Source organism: Manacus candei, unplaced genomic scaffold, assembly GCF_025592945.1.
Source record: "Manacus candei isolate 608988 ecotype Guabito, Panama unplaced genomic scaffold, ASM2559294v1 h1tg000018l, whole genome shotgun sequence".
In the NCBI taxonomy this organism is placed as follows: domain Eukaryota; kingdom Metazoa; phylum Chordata; class Aves; order Passeriformes; family Pipridae; genus Manacus; species Manacus candei.
This window is the reverse complement of record NW_026138066.1, coordinates 9,450,162-9,474,426: the sequence shown is the minus strand read 5'-3', so window position 1 is coordinate 9,474,426 and position 24,265 is coordinate 9,450,162. Positions and strand designations below refer to the sequence as shown.

Here is a 24,265-nt window from a genome sequence, read left to right as displayed (position 1 = left end):
AAGAGAAGAACTTAACTAGAAAAGTTATCATTGTGGTGATAAAGGTGACTTCTTGGAGAAACAGAGGGCTTGACCCATTTACAAAAGGCCTGAAGTGACAGCCCACACTAAAGTTTGTCATGGCTTTTCTAGGTGAATTTGCTTGAATGGTTGTTGTTCTTCTCCAGCTTTACTGGGGAACAATAATACGAAAATACAGACCCTTCCATATGCTTGCAAGGGTGTCATTAGTTGAAATTGGGATGCTGTAATGTGCTAGTGTAGATGTGCATTTTGAATTTTTGGTCCTTTGATGAAGCTCTTGATTAGTCCGTAAATCAAAGTTTCTGTCTCTAGTGGCTGTGCTACTCTAACTAGAAGTTAAAGGACTGCCAAGCTAGCAACGAAGTACATGAAGAAAATGAGGTTTTAGATATTTCGTCAACAACTGAGAATGTGCTTGTCATCTTACATGCTAACTGTGTTTTGGTTTGGAAACTAGCATTTTGTAATACTGCCTTTTAGTATATTTCTTATCCTTGTCAATAAGATTTCTTTGTTGGTTTCAGACATGTTGGCAAACACCAAATTTTTCAATTTCAGTGTATCACATATGCAATAGATGAAGATAAGACATTTGGCACTCCTTGCTATAGATTCCAGCATTAGTGAACTATCCTGGAATTCACAAAGAAATTAAAGGAATGGTGTTCTTTCTCATTGACCCTTAGACAGTCTGGTTTCTGTAGCTTTGCTGGTGGTTGTGGTGGTTGGGGACAACAAATGGAGGAAGCTAGTTCTTAAAATATATTTGAAGATGAGAGTAAATTGAAGTCTGAACAACTTGTTAAATAGAAGAGTCAATAAAATTGTACTGGCTTTTACTGACATTGGGTAATAGTAGTTTAAGAAAAGTAAAAATATTTAGGTTTTACACTCAATGAATGAAGGTTTTGTTGGCCCTTTGAATCAAAGCCAGCAGGACTGTCTTAGCTAGTTTAAAATTTCTTTGACAAGTCTGGCTGAAGCACAGGATATAAATCAGAGCAGACTGAGTTTGTCTTCATTTGACACCACCCTCATGGAACAATGTCCAGGAACTTGTGTGTATAACTAAACCTATCTCTTCCTTTAAATCTGTTCTTTGGATTATTCAAAAAGCTGGGATAAGCTTTTTGCACTGTTCTGTATTGTTGTGGTTATTGGGAAACAGAAGCTTCACTGAAACTGAAAGAACAATTTAAAAGTAGTATCATCCTGTATGTTGAGAGTTAAAGACATTAAATATAAACTTCATCCCAGTGGCTTGGTGCAAAGAGTTTAATCTATCTTGGCCCCAGCTATAGTCTGCCTTGCAGATTTCAGTGAGATTTAACCATAAATAATGCTTGTTCTTATTCTTTGCACAGAACTGAATTTCCTCTAAGTAAATACTTGCTTTGGCATCCCATTTTACATGCCATCGCTGTGTGTGAGATTTAGAATAAATTAAGAGGAAGGCTGGCCTGGAGTTTTGTTTTATTTTGCAGAATAATTTATCTAAGTAGTTTTTTGGGGTTTTTTTTTGAAGTGGAGGGTACAGCGTAAATGTTGTATAAGGTTGTTTATAATTTGTTGTATTTCTCCTCCCTTATGACAGTGATCCGAGCTAAAGTGGTGGGGAAGAAGCTCATGAAAGATGGACCATTTGGAACGATGCGATACACTGTCAAGCAGATGAAGGTATGTTTGCAGACATTTCATACAAGCTTGTAGATATCATAATGACTCTAATTAACATGTAATAACAAACAGAGTTTGCATACTTATCAGCACCTCAACATTTTTGTATTGGCCATCCAGAATGGAAGAAAAACAGCACTTGATAGAAATTTGCCTGAAGAGGGGAAAGGAGCAGGAAGAGATCATTCCTGGCATACAGTGCTGAATGCCTGAATTCTTCCATTATTTGTAAAATTTTTGGTAGTAAAAGGTGCCACATGTTTTTCTGTAGATACTGAAATCCTATTCTGTGTTCAACATGCACAGTGTTAGACTGTGGAAATGCAAGCTTTTCCATGCAACACTTTCATTAAATCCAATAAGGAAATTATAGCAGGGGGTCTGCCAGCCTTGGGAGAGTGTTCTTGTTTCCTTGCATTCTTTGTGACCACCAGTTAGGGTGATAGCATTTTTTTCCATTTCATTTGTTCCACAGAACAAATGAAAATCATATAATGAAGTCTTTTCATAAAGCTAAACCAAACGCTGTAGCTTTTAAATATCGTCAGCTCAGAAGAGTTGTAAATTATTGACTCAGAGATGAAAAGAGGTAGATCTACACCAGTTACTTGATTTCTTTAGTTCCTTTTTTCAGAGCTCTAATTCTTTGCTGCACAAACTGCACTCAACCTGCTGCTTTGGGCTTAGTATTTCTTCTTAAACTGCCCTGTTGTTATGTAATGCTAAAAATCAGCCCTAGATTGTTTTTTTTGGCAATGCCATTCCAGTCATAAGACTGGTTTATATCTTCAGAAAAAAAAAAAAGGGAATGGAAAAGCTTGGCAGAGACTGCAGAAATCTGAAACATATTAGGCAAAGTAAAGGTTCAGAAAAAAACAGTCACTTGCCTGCCTTGTAACAGTAACTCTCTTTATAAGGCAGTTTATAACTAAGCACGAAAGTGGGGAGGAGAAGATGCAAAGCCTGTTTCATAAGCTGTCGCAAAACCCTGCACGTAGCCAAATCTGGTCCTGGCATGGCTCTTCCACAAGAGTGGAATGCTTGCACTTCAAATAAGAGGATGTGAGATGCTGGGCTTATTGGTTTCCTTCACCTTAAAAATTTCTTTTAAAGACTCCAAAGGACATACATATCTGTTGATTAACTTGTGTTTGTAAAAAACGAAACTGGTTATGCTGGCAACAATGAGACAATGCTGCCACTTTTTCTTTTCCCTTTTATTTTTTTTGATGACTATCCTTGGCCTCATCAGGCTTGCAGCACTCTGTGCTGTTCTTCTCTAGTTCTGTCACTCTTCAGCTCAGCAAGAGTACCCCACTTCACAGGAGTGCTCAGTGTCCACATGCTGTAGTGACTTTATCAACTTTTTCTGGTTTCATCCTGGTCTGTCCAGTGCCACTACTTTCTGTCCCTCTCAGTTCCCACAGTTTGGTGCTTCCTGTTAAATGTATGACCATGAACAGGGTGCAGCAGTGATCTAGAATAGTGGTAGTCCCTGAAATGAATCACTACCCTTTACCCACTATAACACTGGCCTCTCTCCTATCTAGTGATGCAGCCTGCCTCATGGTCAGCCAGTGAATTGCAGTGTCAGAGGTCTCTGGGGCAGCATTAAGCATTCCTCCTTTGACCTAGGGGTCTGCAGCAGTGTCCTGCTATGAATAGAAAAGGCTTCGATGTGTCGACTGGCATGGGGAGGAGTGTAAGCCCAGGCAAGGCCAGCATGTTGAGTGGAGCAGCAGCCACTCTACTGTCGATAGACACCATCGTGTCAATCTTGAAATAAGATGCCTGAGCCTGTCCTGGCTGTTTTCATTGGGTTATTTTGCAGCACAGGGTCTTTTTGCAGGAGCAGTTCCACAGTGTTTTGTTAAAAAGCTGTGTGTCCCAACAAAAGCAAGAGTAATTTTTGAAGGGGAAATCATGCATTGGTCAGACTGCCCCTGTGTTTGCTGCTTAGATGGTAGGCTGGTGGGATGTTGCATTGGACATTTAGCTGTAACCTTTGGCATGAGGGAACACGAAGCAGTCAAAGTCCTCAGTAGAACTGGAATGTCCGGAGGACATAGTTCTTGATAAACAAGCAAACAAACCAAGTGTCTTCTTTGAAGCCCTACTGTCTTTCTGCTGAGCTTAAAGACTTCAGTATAAGGAGGGATTTAGGTCTGTGCAGTGGGGAAGTTCAGAATGATGCAGCAAATCTCTCCCTTGCTTGCCCCAAAGAAAGCTGACTGTCTTCCTGCTGAAAAGAAAACTAAGGAGGCCTATGGCTCTGCACAGCTGCATGGGAACAACTCTAAAGATAAAACTAGCATGTCAGTCTGCATAAACTCTTCTGCACCTGCAGATGAAAAATAAACAAGCCATTTAGCCTATCAGTGTGTACTGAATTGCCTGTGGAAAGCATTGGAAGCCTTAAAGGACAACAAACAATCTCTGTATTTCTTTCATGGGCTCCTTGGAGTTTGCTGAGATTGACTGTTGATCTCACTAACACTCCTGAACTTGTTGCTGCATTTCACAACTAAACCAGCTTGGGGCCTGGACTGGAGCACAGGGTCAGCCCACAGTGACAGAACAGTGCCAGGCTTTCTAGCGTTCAGGTTTGTTGTCTGAAAAGGCCTTGTGCTTTTTCAAGCAGCCTCTGCCTTCCCCCACTGCTTTCTCAAATAATATAAGAATACTTCAAGATCACGTGTCATAAATCTGCACAGGACTGATCTAACCCCTACGTGTTCAGTGATCCTTTAGTGCATTCTGAGAATGGCCCGAACCTATTTCAGGAAACTGCAAAGGAAACAAGGAGATAAGATATTTCTCTTCCATGTGCACAAACAGTTCTAGTTGACCACGGCAGCACTTTGCACAGGCTGCCAGAAGCAAGGAGGCTTTACTTGGTTTGTGCTAATCTGTAAAATGAGTCTACAAGGGGAAATGTGATAGTCCCAAGAGGAAAGAAGTGGGGTAGGATTAATTTAGTTTAATTTTAGACAGACTAAAATGAGGCATTGAGTCTTTCCTGCTCTCTTGATTGTCAATGGATAGAGACAGGAACCATCATAGTGTAGTTCAACCCACTAGTTGTAGACAGCTATTTTAGGATGGGCTGAGTTGTTCTGGAGGTGCATGTTCTTGGCATTTGACTAGAGAGGATGCCTAATTCATGTGAATTGCCTAAGTTTTAGGTAACTGAAGGCTGGGCAAGATGACTCCAAGCCCTTGATATCTAGTGCAACCTAACATGGGAGGCATAGAGGGAGGGACATCGTGAACAGCTTCACAGGGTCAAGTTGTTCTTGCAGCAGGAACCACCACAGTATTTGCATGTGCATTTCTGAGGCAATATGGGGGCTGCTAAGGGGAATGCTGACACAGATGGAAATAAAGCAGGACTAGCAGACATCACCATGTGATGCTTGCTAATACTTTGTTCCCTGTTATTATGCTTCCAAAAACGCACATTTGTGGTGATAGGAGGACTCCAAGGGTAGCAGTTAGGAGAGAGGTTAGCTTTAGGGTTGGTTTTCTTCTGACTGGTCTAACAGCACTTTTAGGACATTTTGTGTATCCAGAAATAATGCTTAAGGTATTGTTTTATTTGTTTTGACAGTGGGAATCTCTAGTGTCCCAAATATAATTTGGCTTCTCAGCATAGAAGAATTATTAGTAGTTTTTTATGGGTTTATATGAAGTATCTGGACCTTGCAGAAAATCTGTTAAATTAACAGATGTTCTCTCAGAAAGAAAAAAGTTTGTTGTTTTTAAAGGAGGTGGGGGAATGGTCAAATACCCTGGGATAATAGGGGACTTCAAAAAATAGAATGCAGCCTGGAGAAGCATACCACAGCTTAGGTGACACAGCAGCAAGGATCTATGGCTCTGGGCTTGTTTGGGATTATTTGGTCCTCTTTTGCCTCACATTAATATTTACTGCTAAACTGAATGTGAATGTGCTCTCTATCAATAAAGCTCACAGAGGAAAGGATAGACTGGGAAATGCTATGAAATTCTAATTCTGAATTCTATTGTTTTCTTCTTTAACTTTTAAATATTGGCCATTCATAGAGTTGGAGGGGAAAAAAGAGAGACTGAGTGCTTTGAAAGGACAATCAAATTTTAAGGATGAAATTTTCAGGGAAACCATCCTCTATTTTTCAAAAATAGGATATGTTTTATTGGGTCCAATGTAGACATGGAGTAGTTGTTTCATTGCCATGCAAAGGCTTCGTGATGCTACAAACAAGTAGGCATGAGTTTCCCTAAGCTGCAGTGGTAAGGTCAGGTCAGATGGGGACACATGCTAATTTCTGACTGAATCCAACTGCCAGTATATCTGTGGGTTCCTATTTCAATTTAACTGAGCTGTAAGAAAGATTATGGAAAAGGAGGAGGAGTGTGGAGGAACTAATGTATGCATGATATTTTCTTTATGGTATCCATCAGTACAGGACTAATTTTAGAAGGTGATGTAGAATTCTATGTCTGCATTCATTTAGTTAGAGAAACATTAAGTCTTTGCTGAGGTCAGCAGGAGTAGCATATGCTGGGCGTTTGAGAAGGAGGTGTCTGGCTTGATGACTTAGATCAAGCGCCAAAGGTTTGAAACTCTTACAACAGCAACACTGGAAAATAGGGTAATTGTTTAAAAGAAAAATCCCCTAGTTTGGAAGAAATTGTTTAAATCACACGGAGGATAAAGATTCCAAACTTGAACTAATTTTATTTCTCCCTAATTATGAGCTATATAAGGGAAAAAATAGTTCAGGATGTTGGCAGAGCTTGCAGTGTTGGCGCTTTGCTCACTCAATGCCACTGGAACTAATATGAATGGGAAAAAGTGGTCCCTGTGCAGAATTGCAATGGCTCATTAGCAGGTGGTTTTTCTGCTTTACCGGCAGATCTGGTGGGGAGACTTCCAGGAGTGCAGCTAGTGCCATTATTCATTCACCCTTGTACAAAACGAAGCTTATTGCTTACCACCCTGGTCTAGGAATGTAGATTGTAAAGAATCTTAAGTGAAAGTTGGCATCTTAAGATGATTTAAAGTTTTTTATTCTTCCTCTAGATGTACAGGGGCTTCCAGATAATGCCACACGTTCAGTACATCTACACAGAAGCCTCTGAGAGTCTCTGTGGAGTCAAGCTGGAGGTCAACAAGTACCAATATCTGATTACAGGTAAAGGGCAGTGTACTTCTTCATTAGCAAAACCTCTTCTGCTCTACACATACATGTGCTAAGGATATGAGTGACTGTGTAGGCAGCTCTGCATGCAACTTCTCAAGTGTTAAGATGGCCAGCAGTATTCTGGTGTTCAGTACTCTTCAACGCTGAGAGTCATTTCACACTCTAGATTTCCCTCTTTCCTAAAACATATCTTACACCCAGGCATGTTGTGACAAATATATTGTATGACAGTCCATGGCTGTCAATTTATACCTGAGCTGGCATGTCTGTCACAGGGAACTCCTTGCTACTTGGCCGTGCCAGAAATTTTGGAATGAGCTGGAGAAATGCAGGCTGCTGAGATGGGGGTGCAAGGAGATAGAGATGTGTGGCAGTTGCCAAGTCTTATTTCTAGTGAAGATGTCAATTCACTTTGTTGTTAAGAGGAGCTTGACAGCATTACTAACCTGCATTTTGCTGGTAGCGCTTACAGCTGGCACAACACTCCTGACTTGCAGAGGTACTGTTATCTTGCTGACCAGAGATTCCTGAACCAGTTAATAAAAAGAAAGCATTTGCTGAGCAGTGACTGAAGCTAAGCATATTGAGAGCATTAGCAACCTTGGGAAACGAGAGAAGTGCTTGAGCTGAGAAGTGCTAACTTGTGACCATGTCTCTGTTTTCAAGGCCGGGTGTATGAAGGGAAGGTTTACACTGGCCTGTGCAACTGGTATGAGAAATGGGACCGGCTGACTCTGTCCCAGCGTAAAGGACTGAATCATCGTTATCACCTGGGCTGTGGATGCAAGGTATGTGTGTCTTTGATTAGGTGGCATCTGTTTCCCCTGGCTTGGTAATACCCAATGGTGTTGGGGAACAGCCAGGAAGAGAAATGGAGGACGACAATTTTTACAGAGAAAATGTAAGCTCAGTTTTAGTGTTGAGACCAGAGAAGAGACAATCAAATAAAAATGCAGAGTCTATTCCTTTTTAATGCCCTGTTGGAGTTAATTGGGGTTGGGGAAGGCTTTCAGAATCCATGCAGAATCATTTGCAGGTGAATGAAATCAGGTACCAGAGGCTTGGCAAGGTATGTCCAGCTTTTTTCCTGTGTAAACATTTTGAGTGCTTAAAACCTCACAGCCTGGCACTGGTACTAAGATTTTTGCACATGGCCTCAGGCCTGCAAAAACATAGACATAAGCTCAACTTTTCTGCACCTGAAAAGCCCTTTTGACTACAGATTAGCTGTGTATGTGAAGCTAAGCACATGCTTACGTGCTTACGGAACTGAGGCTAAATTTTGGATTAGTAAGCAAAGTTTTGGGGGAGTGGAATTTTGAATCACTTGTCTCTGTTAAAAAGACATTTTATATAATGTTGTTTTTACATATAGCCTTACCTGATTTCTCTTTCCAATTGCAGATTAGGCCTTGCTACTATTTGCCCTGCTTTGCCACCTCCAAGAATGAGTGTATTTGGACAGACATGCTCTCCAACTTCGGCCACTCAGGATATCAAGCAAAGCACTATGCCTGCATCCAGAGGGTGGAAGGTTACTGCAGCTGGTACAGAGGATGGGCACCTCCAGACAAAACGATAATCAATGCCACAGATCCCTGAGCACGCTGTCTATTTCCTTATCTCCCCTCTCCCTTACTTGTGGCTGATCTTCTTTTGGACACTAACTCCTACCAGATCATGATGATGACAATGAAATTAGTGCCTATTTTCATGCAAATTTTAGCACTTCGAACACTTAAAAAGAAAAGGAAAAAAAACAAATGGAAAAGAAAGAAAAAAGTCTATGCTACCTTACTGAATTTGTAGTCACCTTTTCCATTTTTTGATACCACTCATTTTGATCGGACAACATTTGGGAGCTTACTTTTGCACACCAGAGGGAAAAATGGGAGGGAAAAAAAGAAAAAAAAAAGAAAAAGATGGAGCTCTTGCTCTCTTACTTATATCATTAGCTGTAGCAATATAATCTCTATTTTTTTAGGAAAACAAAAATCTAAAAACTATGCCAATTAGGCAATGTATTCTTCTGTGCGCTGGCTTCCCATCACCCCTCCTCATGCACTAAGTGCTGACAGTACATAGACAAATCTATTTTAAGGGAAACAGGTTTCATTAATCAGATTGGCAAATGAAGCAAAATGAAAAGAAACCCAGCCTAAACTCTGGAAAAAATTACATCCAAAAGAAATCCTCCTCTATGGGAGAGATTGACAGTGTGATTGACTCCAGCAGTGGGAGAATTCACCTGGTGTGTCTGACCACATCGTCTGGTAAAAGCATTGTTGACTGATTGTCCTAGCTAATTAAGTCACAGTGTGAGTGCAACAGCACATTTGAAGTTCTGGTTTTCCCTGGAACAAAAGAAAGAGTATTTTGTATTTTTTGTTGTTGTTTTTTCAAAAACAAAAGCCCCATCCCCTATTTTCAGGGAGGTAAATCCACCCACAGCAGAGCAGATGAAGTGTTGTGCCATCCTGTTTTGAGCAGCATTGGCCCCTGAAATTTTTGCAGCTTAGCTTCAACAGCAAAACCAGCTTGTGAACACCTTAAACCAAACAGATGCAAAAATACCAACTGTAAATCAATCACGTGGAAGAGGGAAAGGGGAGACTTGCTAGAACTCTTACTATAAAAAAAATGTATTGCCAAAATAGTGTTTTGCTGAACTAAGATGTATATACACATAATGATATAAGCTATTTTTGACAGGATGTGGAATTTTTTTGGTGTTATAAACAAAAGAATGGTTTGATTGTGTTTTAAAGACAGAAATATTGACATTCCGAGTCGGTGAGTTGCTTTTAAGGTATTGAAGCTCCAGTGTATTTGCAGTAGTGGCTACAGTCATTGTTTCCTCTGTACCTCCTTGCACCATGGTTCCTCCCCTGCAGCTACACTAGCTGCATTTGTTTATATAGTGAAAGGAAGTGTGTGTGTGGGCTAGGCAAGAAAAAGTGGTCTCCTAATAAGTGTTGTCTGGGATTGTAAAATTTCAGCTGCCAGAGGGTTCCTTCTGTGTTAAGTGCTGTGTTTCCCTCTAGGCACTGTTAAGCATAGCCCTGTGCATGTGCTCATGCCACGTCCTGCAGTGATGTGGGAGGAGGAGCCTTACTGTCTTGTGCTTTGCTGTTGACTGGAGAAGTTTTTTTCGTTCTATTTTGGTTTTTTATTAAGAAAACTATAATATAATTTTTCTTATCAAATAAAAGTATTTTAAGTTTTAACGATGGTGAAGAAGGGGTGCTGACAAAATGGGTGACTCAGTTTTGGATGGGGAGGGCTTGGGCAGGGAGAAGATTGTGCTTAACTTCATTTTTGTATTATTATGATTATTTATCTTAAGTTTCCATATATCTTCCATTCATTCCACTTAGAAATCAGAGCTGCCACTGGCAGGAAAAGAGTTGCAGTTATTCCAGCTTGGGGCAATACAGCATTTTACAGTCAGTGACCTCAATTACTGGAGAATTGTTTGGAACCTCTTTGCCAAATTGAAAAGAGAGGTTGTTTGAGATGGGCACTGATGTGTTTTTATGTTCCTTGCGTGCTAACAGAGCTCTACCAGATGTACATTCTCTGAAATGCCCCATTTGCTACATGAATTGTTGCAGCAAAAAGCTTCATTTTTACCATGAATTTTAAAGGGCATTTTCACAGAGTTTGCTGTTTATGGTTTTTTTCCCAGCAGCTCTGAGTGGCAATGCAGCACACAACACATTGAAAGTCTTGGATTTTCCTGTGATTCAGACTTAGGACACTTCTCAGAAGTCCTCTTCCCTGTGACTACTCCTAATTTATGGGTTGGAGATGAGAGGGAGAGTAGGGTGCTTCATGACACCCGTCACAGGATCAGGTGGTGGTTCAGAACGTTGTCCCTTTTGGCAAAATATGGAGTTGGGCTTTGGGCCCAGCGGAGTAAGCTCTGTTTGAGTTGAGTGTGGCTGACAAAATCTGTGAGGGTCACTGAGGACAGCGTGGAGCCACCCTCCCTGTTTGCGTCGAGTGGAGTCGGCGTTGCTGGTTATGGCCCACCTCAAGATCAAGGCGACTTTGCAAAGCTGACGTCTGTTTGAGCTGCAGCCACTTTTCACAGCTTTGGAAGGCTAAATGAAAATGCCCCTCAGTGCAGTGAAGTGTTGATTTGGATTTTCATTGAACTGCAGCTCTGCATGTTTTACTTGTCACTGATTCATTTAGCTAGCTGAGACATCACAGTATTGCACTCAAATTATTGTGAAAATATTTGCATTCTAATACTATGAGGACTTATGTCCCTAAGTAGGATATAGTGTAGCTATGTGCTTTGTAAACAACAAAACAGCAGATGCATTACCAGAAAATGAAGCATATTCCCACTTTATGTTGCAGACGGTAAAATATTTGAGATGCAGACAGGTAGATCAGCAGGAGTGGAGGTTTGGTAAATCTTTACCCTTGCTGTGTAAAGAAACAATTGTTAAGGCTTTTCAAAGTGTGAAGCTGAAAGGAGGGGGAAGAATCCAGTGAAAATACATTTCTTTTGGGAAGCTTCTTAATTTTGTTTCTGTGCGTGCTATCAGGGACATATATCTTGGGCTAAGCTTCAGCTTGTTGCTTGCATTAAGAACCTGACTAAAGGCACTCTTGAAGTGGGAAGAAGCCATTACATGGATTGAAGAGGCTCTAAATCAGACTCAAAGACTTCTTCCTTTCTACCTGCTCTTCTTTATTCTGCCTTACTAAGTCACTTCTGCCTGCCAGTGGACAAAACTCACTCCCTCATTACAGCAGGCCTTGTGATATGTGGGAACACCAGGCATGGAGATGGGAGAAGGCAGGTGTGAAGAGTATGCCTCAGTGTGTGGAGCATACAATGTCTTGCAGTAGCACCAATACCTTCCTGTCACCTCTGGCATGCTCCTCACTTCGGCCAGTACCCTAAGGTCAGAGAACTGTCAGTGGCACAGCTCATGTGAGCACGACCTTTGGACATGTACAGGATTACACACACACTCCCTGCCACCATGCTTTAGGTACACCAACATTATTAACAGTACTTTTTAAAATGCATAGCTGATTTCTACACTGTTGCTGTTCACTTTCTTATTTATAAATATTTTTCCTTATTTCTTGACAGTGTTTTCCCCTTTAGAATTACAAAAATATATATTGAAAGTTTGAGAAAGATTGGATTCTATTTTCCTTTTCCAAAATGGAGTGGGGAGAGAGCAGGAGATCTGTGCATGGAGTAACTTGGATAAAGTCCTCCTGTGGGAGGCTTCCCTCTCCCCTGTATGGGACAAAACTGCCATTTTAGGTCTAAATTTCCCATGTTTTGAAGAGTTAATGACCCTTTAGGTAGGACTATTCTAAAACCTAAATATATCACTGTATCCCATTCATACTTGGTCAGAGTGAAATGCTCCCTCACAGTGATGGGAAACATACTGTTGTGCTTTTTACAGTAAAGACTATTTGAAGTAAGGGCCTCCATGGGAACAAGTTTCCATTCTTCCAGATGTCTCTGAAAGTACTGCTCAATCAGAACGTATTTTTTAGCTTAGAAGGGCATAACAAAATTTAGGGAACTGCAAAAATTATCTGTCTGTTTTTAGAATAAGTGACTTTTGGGGCTACTGGTCTTGAGAAAAAAACGTGAAAATCCACTAAACATTTGCTGCTGCTTTGCTTGTACTGGCTTCTCCTTCCCTCTGGCACTGTCCTTCCTTCATAGAGCCACTCTGCTGTTCCTGATAGTTATGGAAACTTGGGGAAGGAACCAAACCCGTGTGAAAAATCTTGTCCAGAAGGAATGTATTTGTTGCTAAATTTTCTAGCACTGTTTACAGTTTTCCTCCATGTTATTTATAAATTTTATATTCAGTGAATGTATATTGTCTTTTAAGGTAATGTTGCATAATGTTCACTTTTTATAGTGTCCTTTTATTCTAAACAGTAAAGTGGTTTTATTTCTATCACAGACATTCTGTCTCTGCTTCACTTACATTAGTTTCTGTCCACTTCAAATGTACACAAATGGATTTGCAAATGGATTTATTAATTTCCTTCCCTTTCTTGATCCTGTTTTATTGGTCCCAGAGCAGATATTCCACCTCTGGCAATTCTTGCACTTTGGCAAAGATTCCTCCATGAGTCCCTCCCTCTTTTTAAGACGTTGGTCTCTCTAAGAACTGTTACTGTGGTCATAAGCCCAGAAGGGGTGAAAAATCCCTTTTGAAGTTAATGACTCCCAGTTGTTAACTGGCCATAGGAGGTCAGTACAGAGCAAGGCAGTCACTAGGGCTGGCTCTAGCACCAGTAGGGCCTTGGAAGAACAGTTACCAGGTTGCTCTTGTTTCCAGAAAACTGGTCACTGGGGGGAGGCCTGAAAGGTACATGCCCATGACAAAGGGAAGAGGGGTTCATCTTTTTTGATGTGTAATGTCAGAATCGTGTGTCCTCTCTTTAGGCTTACTGTTTAAGGCTGGTTAAAATTGTCCTGTTGTCTTGGGAAAGAAGCTTCAGAAAAAGCATTTTCAGCTAAACTGAAATGCTCACAGAAATGGGCTTACTGTGAGACATTTCCTTTATCCCACTTTTACTGTTGGAAAATCTCTATTCTTTACATGTATGAAAGAATGAAACGGGTTTTTGAATCTGTTCTGTGTTTAATCCAAAGGTTTAGAGGGTAAGCTTGGGAAAATTTTGGATGTAGAAGGATGAGGATCTCTTACGTGAGACCTAAAGTGCTTGAAGTATATCACATTGCAGAGAGGTAAAACCATAACACTAGTTATAAACACTTCCAGGGGATCAGCCATCAAAGGACCACAGTGTATTTTATGAGTGCTAACTGGTAAAGCTTGAAAATGCCTCCAGGAAAGGGAAGAAAAAGAGTGGGAAATGGGGATCTTTACATTCCTATCAGACAGATGGAGAAGCTGATGCACAGTGGGAAGAAACTTTTCACAGGTATTTGGTGGAGTGGTGACTGCAAGGGAGCTTGCTTGGTATAAGCACTTGACCTCTCAGGCTCTCACAGCCCGGGATGCTGTGAAGATGCGCCCAGAAAGATATTTAGAAGTTGTCTGGATTCCTTCTGTGAGGCAGACTCCCCACCTGGAAAGGGCTGGCCTGAATTTGCCCAAGTGGATTGTTGCTTCTGTAAATGGTTGGAAAGTAACTGTTTTAAACCAGATTACTCAAGCTTGCATGTCAGCAGTAGTGTTTGTGTTCGTATGAGATTATCTAAAGTTTAAAAGACTTCCTGTACTCTTTTGTAAGTAAGTAATAGCATCTCCAAGTAGGTGATTGGTTATAAAGATGACAAAAAAGTGAAATTAAGATCAGTGTTCTGCTAAGCAAAACTACTATCCTGGTACCAAATACATTTATGTCTGAGGAAATGAAAATCAAATTTCCAGACAAGAAAATATTGCTAAAAATACTAGCTAACTTATTTGCAATGATCACCTTTATCAAGCCTTCCAAAAATAGCATTCATGAAGTGATGGTCAGACAAAGTCACAACTGTCCTGAAGCATTACATATGTCACAAATCTTTCTTCATAAATCATCAGGAATTAAATTCAACAGGTATTATCAACTAATTTATCTTAAAAGTGTGCAACAAACCGTCACATATTGTTTAAGGACCATCCATTTCTTTATGTCTTAAATGATAATACAACTCTCACCACTGCATTACAGTCATGACTGTACTTACCTCCATGATGTGCCTGTGAAGTACAGAAGTGCTGTAGTCAACACAGCACAGGTAGGGAACAGAGTTTTGGGAACAGAGAGGTGAAGGACTGTCATTTCAAGGTATTTGGGCACCTAACGAGCACCGGTGGGATTTTTCACAAGAAACTAAAGGAAATTTCCTTTGCAATTTTGAAGCTCCCACCAGGTGCCTCTGTCCACTGTCAGGTACCTACACCCTGTTGTGTATTGTGGTCGGCCCACAGTATTGCAATAAGTGTGTGAGAAAAGAGGGGGGTTTAATATTTCTGAGCCTTAGTTTAACACCTCAACAACCCTCATCTTCAGGCTGCTAATTCTGCCTCAGTTCACAATCAAGCCTCGGAAATTAGCTCAGCCAGCCAGTGGCTCACATAAGGGGTCATGGTTCATACAGAGTCTCAGCCAGGTGTGAAGAGCCACTAACTTGTGGATGTAAGTTAGGAGCAAAAATTCACAAAGTTCTAGTCTTCCTTTTAACCAGAGAAAACAAGAGACATGATCAGTTTTAAACAAAGCCCCTCTCTTTGCCATGTTCTCTAGGACTAAGGGCACCTACGCAGATCTCTTTGAAAGCTGCCCTAAGAGTTTGGTACAGTGCCCAGCAGCCCCACAGGGCACTGAGTGTTTAGTTGCTGACAGAAAGACTAGACTTCAGAGCCACCGTGCAAAGAAAACATTAGAAGCTGAAAAAAACCCTTTCAAGAACTCCAAGTTACTCTGAGTACCTTCAAGCTGATAAATGTTTCATGCATGGCAACCACGTGGTAGACCAAGCAAACTGACATGGTGAAATAAACACCTCTTATGAACCATGTCCCAAATCATCAGCATATTTTAAGCAATTCCAGGAGTGGGGAAAATTGCTTTATCTGAATAGAGTGATGCCTTGCGCTAAGGGATGAGCTTTTTGTTGACTAGGTTTTACAGTGGATTTCTGGTCTAGTTTTGAGCCTGTTCTCATTGTTCGCTTCATTAGGGGTCCATACATGACCTGGGGAAGGGCTGGGCAGAAAAGGAGATTCCCAAGCGGTGCCTTTTGCTTATAACTTTTTTAGCTTGTGTTTCTCTGTAAGTAAAATTGAGACTCTTCCCATCATTCCCACCACCATCTTTTGTGCCCAACTCACATTTGTTGCTTCTTCCATCTCCATACTGGCATCAGAAGACAGCAAAGTTACTCACCATCTGCTTATGGCTTGGGAAGAACGTTTGCTCCACGAGGGGGAACTTCTCAGGACCCAGCGAGTTGAAGATTTTAATGAGCTGAGAGAACTTGGGGTGAGGGAGGGGAAACAAAAACCAGACACAGTGGATGTCAGTGGCTTATTGTGTAACAGGCAAGTGCTTGCAAAATGTTCTGATAGTGGTGAAGGAGGTGAGAGAAACATGTTATTATGCCTTTCCCACCTTGCTTTCTTGACCTTTGCTCTTGAGAGCAGCTAGAAAATATGAAGCTGCTGTATTTACCCAAGGGCAAGCCAGCCTATATGCACAAACCTTGGACTAAGAGAGCAGAGGAGGGATTCAAGAGCCAGAGGAGGATCAGTTTGGGTTTACTTACAGATATGCTATGAACAAGATTTGCTTTCCAAATGCAGTGGGGAGAAGGTTGGGGAGCCTTTCTTGGTATAGGACAGAGGCAGGAAATCAGTGCCACCACTCTCCATTAGAGACAAAACAAAACTCTCCCTTGGATCTCTGCCCCACAGCCAAATCAAAGCAAAGCACATTGTGCTGAAGGGAAAGAGAATTGCCAAGGGACAGCAATTACTAGAGGAAATTGCCAGTGCTACCTGGTTTGAGTGTTAGACCAAGGAAGCAGGAGCCCACTGTTAATCATAACTGGCATTTATTATGAGCCAATGGTTTCCCAACAGCCCTTCATGAATAACAGGAGAAAGAGGAGTTCACCTGCTACCCCTGTCCCATCTACCAGTGAGGTCTGAGTGAGGCACCAGTCTGTGAGGATGATATCCAGAGAAAGCAGTATGTAACATAAATGGGGAAAGCAATAGTGCTGGCATTTCACATATAAAGGTGAACAATTGTCATTGTCCCCACCTGTCAGCATGAACTTCACCATTATCACCACTATCATCAGCGTTATAAACATTCAGGATTGTGCCCAACCAGGCACAAAGCTTCCCATGGTAGGGCTGAGTTTTGATTTCTGTTCAGGTTCCAAAACCCCTACAGATGTATAAGCACAACAAACTCCTGTTTTGCTTCAGCCATCTGTGAAGCAAGCAGGCTATTCTATATGTTGTCTGCAGCCTCCCTGTTCAATCCATCATTGATCACTTGAAGAAAAACTCACCATTATAAGAGAGAAACTTAATAACCATGACAGAAAATGTTGCTGAGGCAGAGTTCATATACCAAAGAGAATAAGAGGTGTTATATATCCCAGAAACCTTCCAGATCTCGGGAGAAACTTAGAGTCTTTACCGTCAGGCATCTAGTCATCCTGCTTACTCTCTGAAGAGACAGCCCTGTTACCAGGGGGAATGCTGAACTGGCAGTGCTGTTGGTGAAGTGGTGAGACTGTCAACCTTTTAAAAGGGGGAGTAAAGTTGAATAAGGGCACTTGATTATTTTCATGGGTGGTAAGAGAATAAAATGGCTGGGGATTGTTTTCTGCTGAGCTGGTAAATGGGACTGAATTCCCCATTGAGTCCTATTCGCAAAGTAGTTTAGAAACTGAATTTGGTTTCCAAGACCCCCAGAATTTTGTAAAATAAAGTTCATTAATAAAGGTTTCCAGTCTGGGCCAAGTAAGGCTGGATTGGAAGCCCTTTACATGAGTTTCTTCAAGTTCCCCATCAAAGCTAGAGATGTATTAAAGGAAATCTCTGAGTCACCTGAGGGAGCTAACACGCGGATTAAGGGAAAGAAACAGATATCTAGTGAAGAAGGGAAAGGAAAGCAAGCTCTCTTTCTTCCCAATAGCATCAGCTACTTAATCTTTTGTGTTCTGAGCACTTCTGGGCAATGGCTGGAGCCATTAAATGCACCAAATCACAACTCCAAGGTTACATTGCAGATAGACAGAGCTACTGAGCATGTTTTCTGCTGAGCAGCCGTATGAGGGCTCCTGTCCTTTTTACTTGGCTAGTCTAAGCAAAGGCATTTCTGTATAAGAAGTTAAAACTTCGCTTGGTGGTGGAGAAGAAGTACGTCTTTGAGAGTTCAAGCTTGGTATGGGTGTAGAAAAAATGCAGTTACTGTGCAAAAAAACTAGGCTGCAAGGTGTGTGCCAGACACAGGCCACATGCTGAAGGGGCAGCTGCCAGCAGATTTGCAGACAAATGCAAAGAATCTTTTTCCTAATCTCACAGATCAAAACGTGGCATTTAAGAAAATCCGCAAAACATCAAGAGGTGGCATATCCCATCACCAACATCACCACCCCCCTCACATGCATCAGCAGATAAGAGAAAAACTCCCCATGTAGAATAATTATTGTTGGCAAGGAGGGTATTGATGTTGGGGAAGGAGGACAGCTTGCTTCTCTTAACCACTTGCACTAGCCCTGCACATCGTTGAAAAGAATAATAAAGACCTGTTTTGACTAGCAAGGTGAGCAAACAGGGTTTAAAAATTAAACAAAATGAGACAGAGACAGGGAGAGAAGGAAAAACACCCTGGCTGAGAGCAGCCCATGCCCCTTGCTGCGCATGCACGCAATCCTGGTGAACCACGGACACTGTGATGTTGAGGCGATGTACGTTTATCCCAGGAAAACAGCTCAAACAAAATAACTGTGTAGCTGATAGACAGCAGTCTGACTTGTTCCTTGGGCTTCCTGTTGAAGCATGCAGCTCTTGGCTGTTGCTGAAATAACCAGTGTTGCAGATGAGAGTCTCAGACATCTGTGAGCCTTGTCAGAGGACCAAGCCTACAGAAAGGTTTTACTTTGGTATTGACCCTCATGGGACAACTCCCTCCCATTTTCTCGTTTTTTACCAGTTGTTAGGGACAGATATTGACAAAGAGACACCCATGTTACATGGTACAGCAGCCTCTTAGATACCTGATAACAGGGCTCAAGTAACATCTACCAATGCAGATGGGTAGGAGTGTTACTGTGAGCAGCTCAGCTAGATATAACTGTCCCTTCCACACTTTGGCATCAGTTCTTACTTTCTGTGATTCCACTGGTTTTAGTGATATTCCATCCAGACCACAGAGCAAGACATGGGGCAAGGCAATGTGGCACAGCCTGGTTTTAGGTACCTGGAACAGGTAGGCAAGTGAAATGTCTTGGCCTGACTGGTTGGACATCTAGAGTTACGTGCAGGGAGTCTTTACATAAATAAAAAGATCCATCAAGAAGATCTCAAGACCTTTTGCATATTTTGAAAGTGCCTAGGTCATTGGGGAGTCTATATCCCTTGATGGTCAACAACAGTTTGGCTGGGATTCCCTGGACTCTGGAGGTGACTGTCTTCAAAATTTCATGTTTCCTGCAGCTTTACAGATACAAGGTTGCTTTGCAATTGCAGACATTACCTGCAGGTAATGTGAATACTGCTCAGAACATTCTTCCCACCGTATTTTGGGTTGTAACTTTTGTAACACAAAGATTGTTATTATTGGTTGAAGCATTGTGCTTAGTGTGCTAGTAGCATTATTTCTCAATAGTTCTGGAAGCATCATAAAACTTAGATTTGTTAGATGTTTCTCTGTGTGTGTGAAACCCCTAGAAGACTCTTTTTTTTTTTTTTCTCTCAGAAACATCTAATTCAAACTGTGCCTGTGTTTAATGCAAATTTTAACGTTTGAAGAAATTTGTGTATTGCAGTACTGGAAACCTGGCAAATGTCATTAAAAATGGGGCTGTATGTTTAAGTAAACTCAAACCCAAACTCAGCTGATTGTAATTAGAGTTGCTGAGAATAAAACATGGTTGCAAATTGCCAAGGAAGAACAGTCTCACTTCCATCCCCCTCCACAAAATCACAAACATTTCTATGAAATGGAACCATTTTTGGAAAAAATAAAAAGCAAGAGTGAAAAGCGCATTTCCCAGGGGTATTTAGTTTCATTTGTTCATGTATCTCAACTGTTTTCTAGGTTCAAAAAGTTTCCAGTAATCTTTGTTAAGCAGATTCCTTATTTCAAGATGCCTGTTTTGCAATCAGAGTGGAACGTGCACCGAAGTGTCCCTATCTCTCACTTCCCAGCTATTGCAAACCCCAAATTTTCTGAATCTGCTGTAGGTGAAGCTTTTTGCCCTCAAATGCCCTACTGTAATCTCTACCTGAGGTTCAACCTGATAAAATTTCAGTGGTACCAAATGCCACCTGAGCTCTTAGATTACTTAGTGCGTTACAATCACTGGTTTGGAGGGTGATGTGTGTGCAGGGGCAGTAGGGAAAGGAGGCATTCTGAAAACTTGTTTTAATTGTTTACAAGTGGTTTCCTTGACTCTTTTGGGAAGGTTTTCTGAGCCAGCTGTATTCGCTGTGAGGAAAGCATGGCACTACCAGACCCAGAGTAGCCAGAGCCAAGTTGCTGGCAGAGCCAAGTTCTCCCACACTGCCTTTCCAGCACTGCTTTCTTTCTTTCTTTCTTTCTTTCTTTCTTTCTTTCTTTCTTTCTTTCTTTCTTTCTTTCTTTCTTTCTTTCTTTCTTTCTTTCTTTCTTTCTTTCTTTCTTTCTTTCTTTCTTTCTTTCTTTCTTTCTTTCTTTCTTTCTTTCTTTCTTTCTTTCTTTCTTTCCTTCCCTCCTTCCTTCCTTCTTTCTTTCTTTCTTTCTTTCTTTCTTTCTTTCTTTCTTTCTTTCTTTCTTTCTTTCTTTCTTTCTTTCTTTCTTTTTCTTTCTTTCTTTCTTTCTTTCTTTCTTTCTTTCTTTCTATCTCTCTTTCTTTCTTTCTCTCTCTCTTTCTTTCTCTCTTTTTCTTTATTTATTTATTTGTCTTTTTTAATGTGCTTGTTTGTTTGTTTTCTTTTGTTTTAGATTCCTAAAAATAGGCCTTTCACATCTTGAGGTTTCAAAAATGTAATTAAAAGGCATGAGTTGAAATATGTCAACTAAGCCCTCATTGACTTAACCCCAAAGTCAGATGGATTGGACCACATGATTGTCAGCAAAAGGCAGTGTAAATGTGGGGGCTTTTTGTCTGGTTACCAGGGTCAATGCACTTGTGTGTTTAGGACCCACTGTCAGAATCAACATGAAAGTATCGAACTGAGTCTGAAAGTGATTTCTCTCTCCTCTTTCCTCTCCCAGTAACCCTTATCATTCAAATGGGAACTGAGGTCAAGTGTGTATAATCCACCTATATCGTGATGGCAAAGTGAGATTGCTCTCACTACTCTTATTACTGCACTGGAACATTTTTGGAAAAGACAGGATCTTGCTTTTGGTCTCAACAAACCCCACAAATGTTATAAAAGGGATGAAAACTGAGAAGACTGTTCATTACACTGGTATAATTTTAGTAAGAAATTAGTTAAATCCAACACTGCTCAGTCATGGAAATAAAATTCTGAGTCATTACAGACCTCATCTGGGTTTGGGCTACCAGTGAACACACTGAAGACTAATAGGATATTTATTCCAAGGAAAAAACAACAATAACAAAACACTTAATTAGGTGATGAGGATGATAGTTATGACTTCCTATAAACATTCCATCTCACCCCAAGTTAAATTTATGCATTAAGAGAATTCCTGAAAATACATCTAAAATTTTTCCATGGGGGCATAGTGGAAAGTCCTATCTCCTTCTCACATCCATACAGCTGTAGTTCCCTGCTTCAAACCTAGGATGCATCCTCCTTCAGACATCCATCTGCTCCAGTATGGGGTCTTTATGGTCTGTAGGTGAGTATCTACTCCACCATGGACCTGCAGGGTGGAGGGGGGGGGGGGCTGCAGGGGGGCAGCTGCTTCACCATGGTCTTTACCATGGGCTGCAGAGGAACCTCTGGTCTGGCATGTGGAGCACCTCCTCACCGTCCTTCTGCACTGACCTTTCTGTCTGCAGAGTCGTTTCTTTCACATATTTTTACTCCTCTCTCTGCTGCTCTTTCTGCAGCAGATTTTTTCCCCTTTAACTCTGTTCTCCCAGAGGTGCTCCCAAGGTTGCTGATGGACTCAGCCTTGGTCCATCTTGGAGCTGGCTGACATTGGCTCTGTCAGACATGGCAGAAGCTTCCAGAAGATTCTCACAGAAGCCACCCCTGTAGCCTCTCTGCTACTAACATGACAATGCAAGCCCAAGCCAACATGTTTTCCCCTTCCTTTTGCCTCTTTCTCAGGTCTTTGTTATTCTATATTCCCTTTTCTTTCTTAGACCTAGTTGAAAGATTAGCCTCTCTAACTTTCTTGTCTTTATTTTCAGCTAATTTCCTCACAATGAAACACCACCCAGAAAAAGTGGGAAGAGAAGACAAGTGCAAGGTGCACTCCTGCAAGGAGCGCAAGGTCTAAGGCTGGGGCACCTGGGTACCACAAGTATGCATCTAAAAAAAGATGCTAGAAGTAGTGTAGTTCAGATGCCTTCTAAAACAGTAAATGATAAATTTTTTTTAAGGTAGCTTTATCTTTTTTTTTTAGTCAGGACAAGAATATGTTGTTATTGATCTGATATTATTGATCTATTAACCTACTCTGTCTTACAAGACATCTAGGTGTTGCTGTACTGTTAGCTGTTTGTGACCCTTTAGAGTTGGGACAAGTGAAATGTCTTAGGGTGAAGAAATAACACCTTGATACAATTACAGGCTAATAAAGAAGTAATGCTAGTAGGTTTTTTTCCTCAAGAATTCCCAGCTGGACTCCTAAGGTTGTTTAGATGATGGTTTTAACCTAAAGAGACAAATTCCTATGAAAGAGACGCAGCTGAGTTTGGTGCTTTATCGACACAGGATATCTTCTTTGCAGTGTTGATGTGCAGTAGAGCTGGATCATCACTTACCACCCAGGGCTTGCTGCAGAAGTTGTAGATGGAGTAGAGGGAGTTGACTGTGTGGATGCCACCATACTGGAGGCCGATGATGAGGCTGCGGAAGTCTTCTCCCAGTGCCATGCTGTAGGCATGCTGCCGAATCAGGACGAAGTCCGGCTTGAAGGACCTGGAAGAAATGAGGGGAGTGATGTTTTACTTTGAAATGCTCAGCAACACTTCCAGCCTCTCCTTGTTTCTTTTCGATCCTTCCCCTTTCTTTTCACTAACACATGTTGTTTTTCTCTGGGCCTCTCCTCGTGGGTTGCTTGTGTTAGAAGGTAACAAACAAAACCAAACCAAACTCCTAGCCATTAAAAAAAAGAAAAATCCAACATAGCTGCAAGTGTGAGAGCATAGAAACAGGCCAAACATTTTCTGCAGTTTTCTTGTCACTCAGACATGCATAGGAATGAGCCCCAGCTAGAGCCAAGGGTCATAAATTCACTGATGGGGGGATTCTCTTTTCTTTCTAAAAGCTTGGCCATAGTTGGCAAGCTCATTGCAATGTGCAAAGCAGATGAGAGAGCAAGTTTGTTTCCTGATGATTGAACTCGATATTGAAGCAATGCCCAGTGGGTGGGAAGATCATAAGGGATTTCAAAAAGCTATCGTACCATCATTGACATACATTCCCCCTTTAATCAGTTTAGTACGTACGCAGCACATCTCAAGCTCTTATGGATATGAGTCAACAAGCGAAGGGCAGGCATGGTAATATAAGTAATCAAATGAGCAGAGCCCCTCATACAGTGCTGTGACTCATGGCAGGGACTTCCAGAATATTATTTAGCAAGATTAGAGCTGGGACTCCTATGGTTCAACAGCAGCAGCTCTCAGCAAATGCACAGAAAAGTGAGGTCCTTTCTAGGTAAGCCAACAGGCAACAGATTATCTTTCAAGCAGGCAGATTTGATTCCTTGCTGACGCTGTGTCTTTGGAGCCATTCAAAAATCTCTGGAAATAGTCCCTGGAAAGAAGCTGTTCCCAAAATGGTGCTCAGCAGTTCATTCTCAAAGGCATGGAAGGGGCTTTTCCACTGAAATGGGATTATTTTATACATTAACAGAGGTTGCATCAAGGACATCAGAAAAATTTCCATGTTGTATTAAAGATTTTCAGAGAAATGAGCCCTGTAACCAGGTTCCATTACCTCACTATCCTTGAACATTTTCCTTGCTAAGAGACTATAATTTCTATCCTTTGGATGTATGAGCTGGAAATACTTTGGATTTATAGCCCCTATTTATATTTCCATCATTCAGGCAGGGAAATCCGAGATGGTGATTCTAGGCCAGATTGTGGCAACAAACACTGTACACAAGCCCCAGCACAGCTTTGTTGTTTCAAAGCTGTTCATTTTGTTTGTTGGCCTTGGACTTTTGTTATTGCCCACCCGAGACATGGTGAAGAGCATGCTCAGCTTTTGTGATGCAAGAGGCCAAGCTTTGGAAATGTTGTGATTCCCTCCCGTGGAGTTTTTTTAAACGCGAGCATGTTCCCTAATGTACTTGGCACCAAAGGTGGTGCTTTCCTCCAGCAGTGAGATGAATAATGAGCATCAGGAGGCCTGTGCTATCGCTGTGCAGTTGATTTATGGACCTCCTTGGTGTCAATGGGGATGAGGGAAGCGGTGATCCCCTGCTGAGAAACAGCAAGAGAATACAAATTTTGGAAAGCTTGAGCTGCTCCATTC

General features: G+C 41.4%; 2 protein-coding genes across 2 annotated transcripts in view; one reads left to right on the top strand and one right to left on the bottom strand.

The window, feature by feature from the left end:
* The window catches only part of TIMP3 (TIMP metallopeptidase inhibitor 3), a 36,392-nt gene extending 23,539 nt beyond the window's left edge, over positions 1-12,853 (top strand). The window contains exons 2-5 of the mRNA XM_051784639.1: positions 1,619-1,701; positions 6,767-6,878; positions 7,554-7,675; positions 8,292-12,853. Of these exons, the coding sequence (XP_051640599.1) occupies positions 1,619-1,701; positions 6,767-6,878; positions 7,554-7,675; positions 8,292-8,489 (515 nt within the window). The 3' untranslated portion in view covers positions 8,490-12,853. The remainder of the gene's footprint in view (positions 1-1,618; positions 1,702-6,766; positions 6,879-7,553; positions 7,676-8,291) is intronic.
* SYN3 (synapsin III) overlaps positions 1-24,265 on the bottom strand; it is a 201,240-nt gene that overhangs the window by 113,726 nt on the left and 63,249 nt on the right. Inside the window, exons 6-7 of the mRNA XM_051784589.1 lie at positions 22,543-22,699; positions 15,798-15,887 (exon numbers count right to left, since the gene is read on the bottom strand). Coding sequence (XP_051640549.1) covers positions 15,798-15,887; positions 22,543-22,699 — 247 coding nt within the window. The remainder of the gene's footprint in view (positions 1-15,797; positions 15,888-22,542; positions 22,700-24,265) is intronic.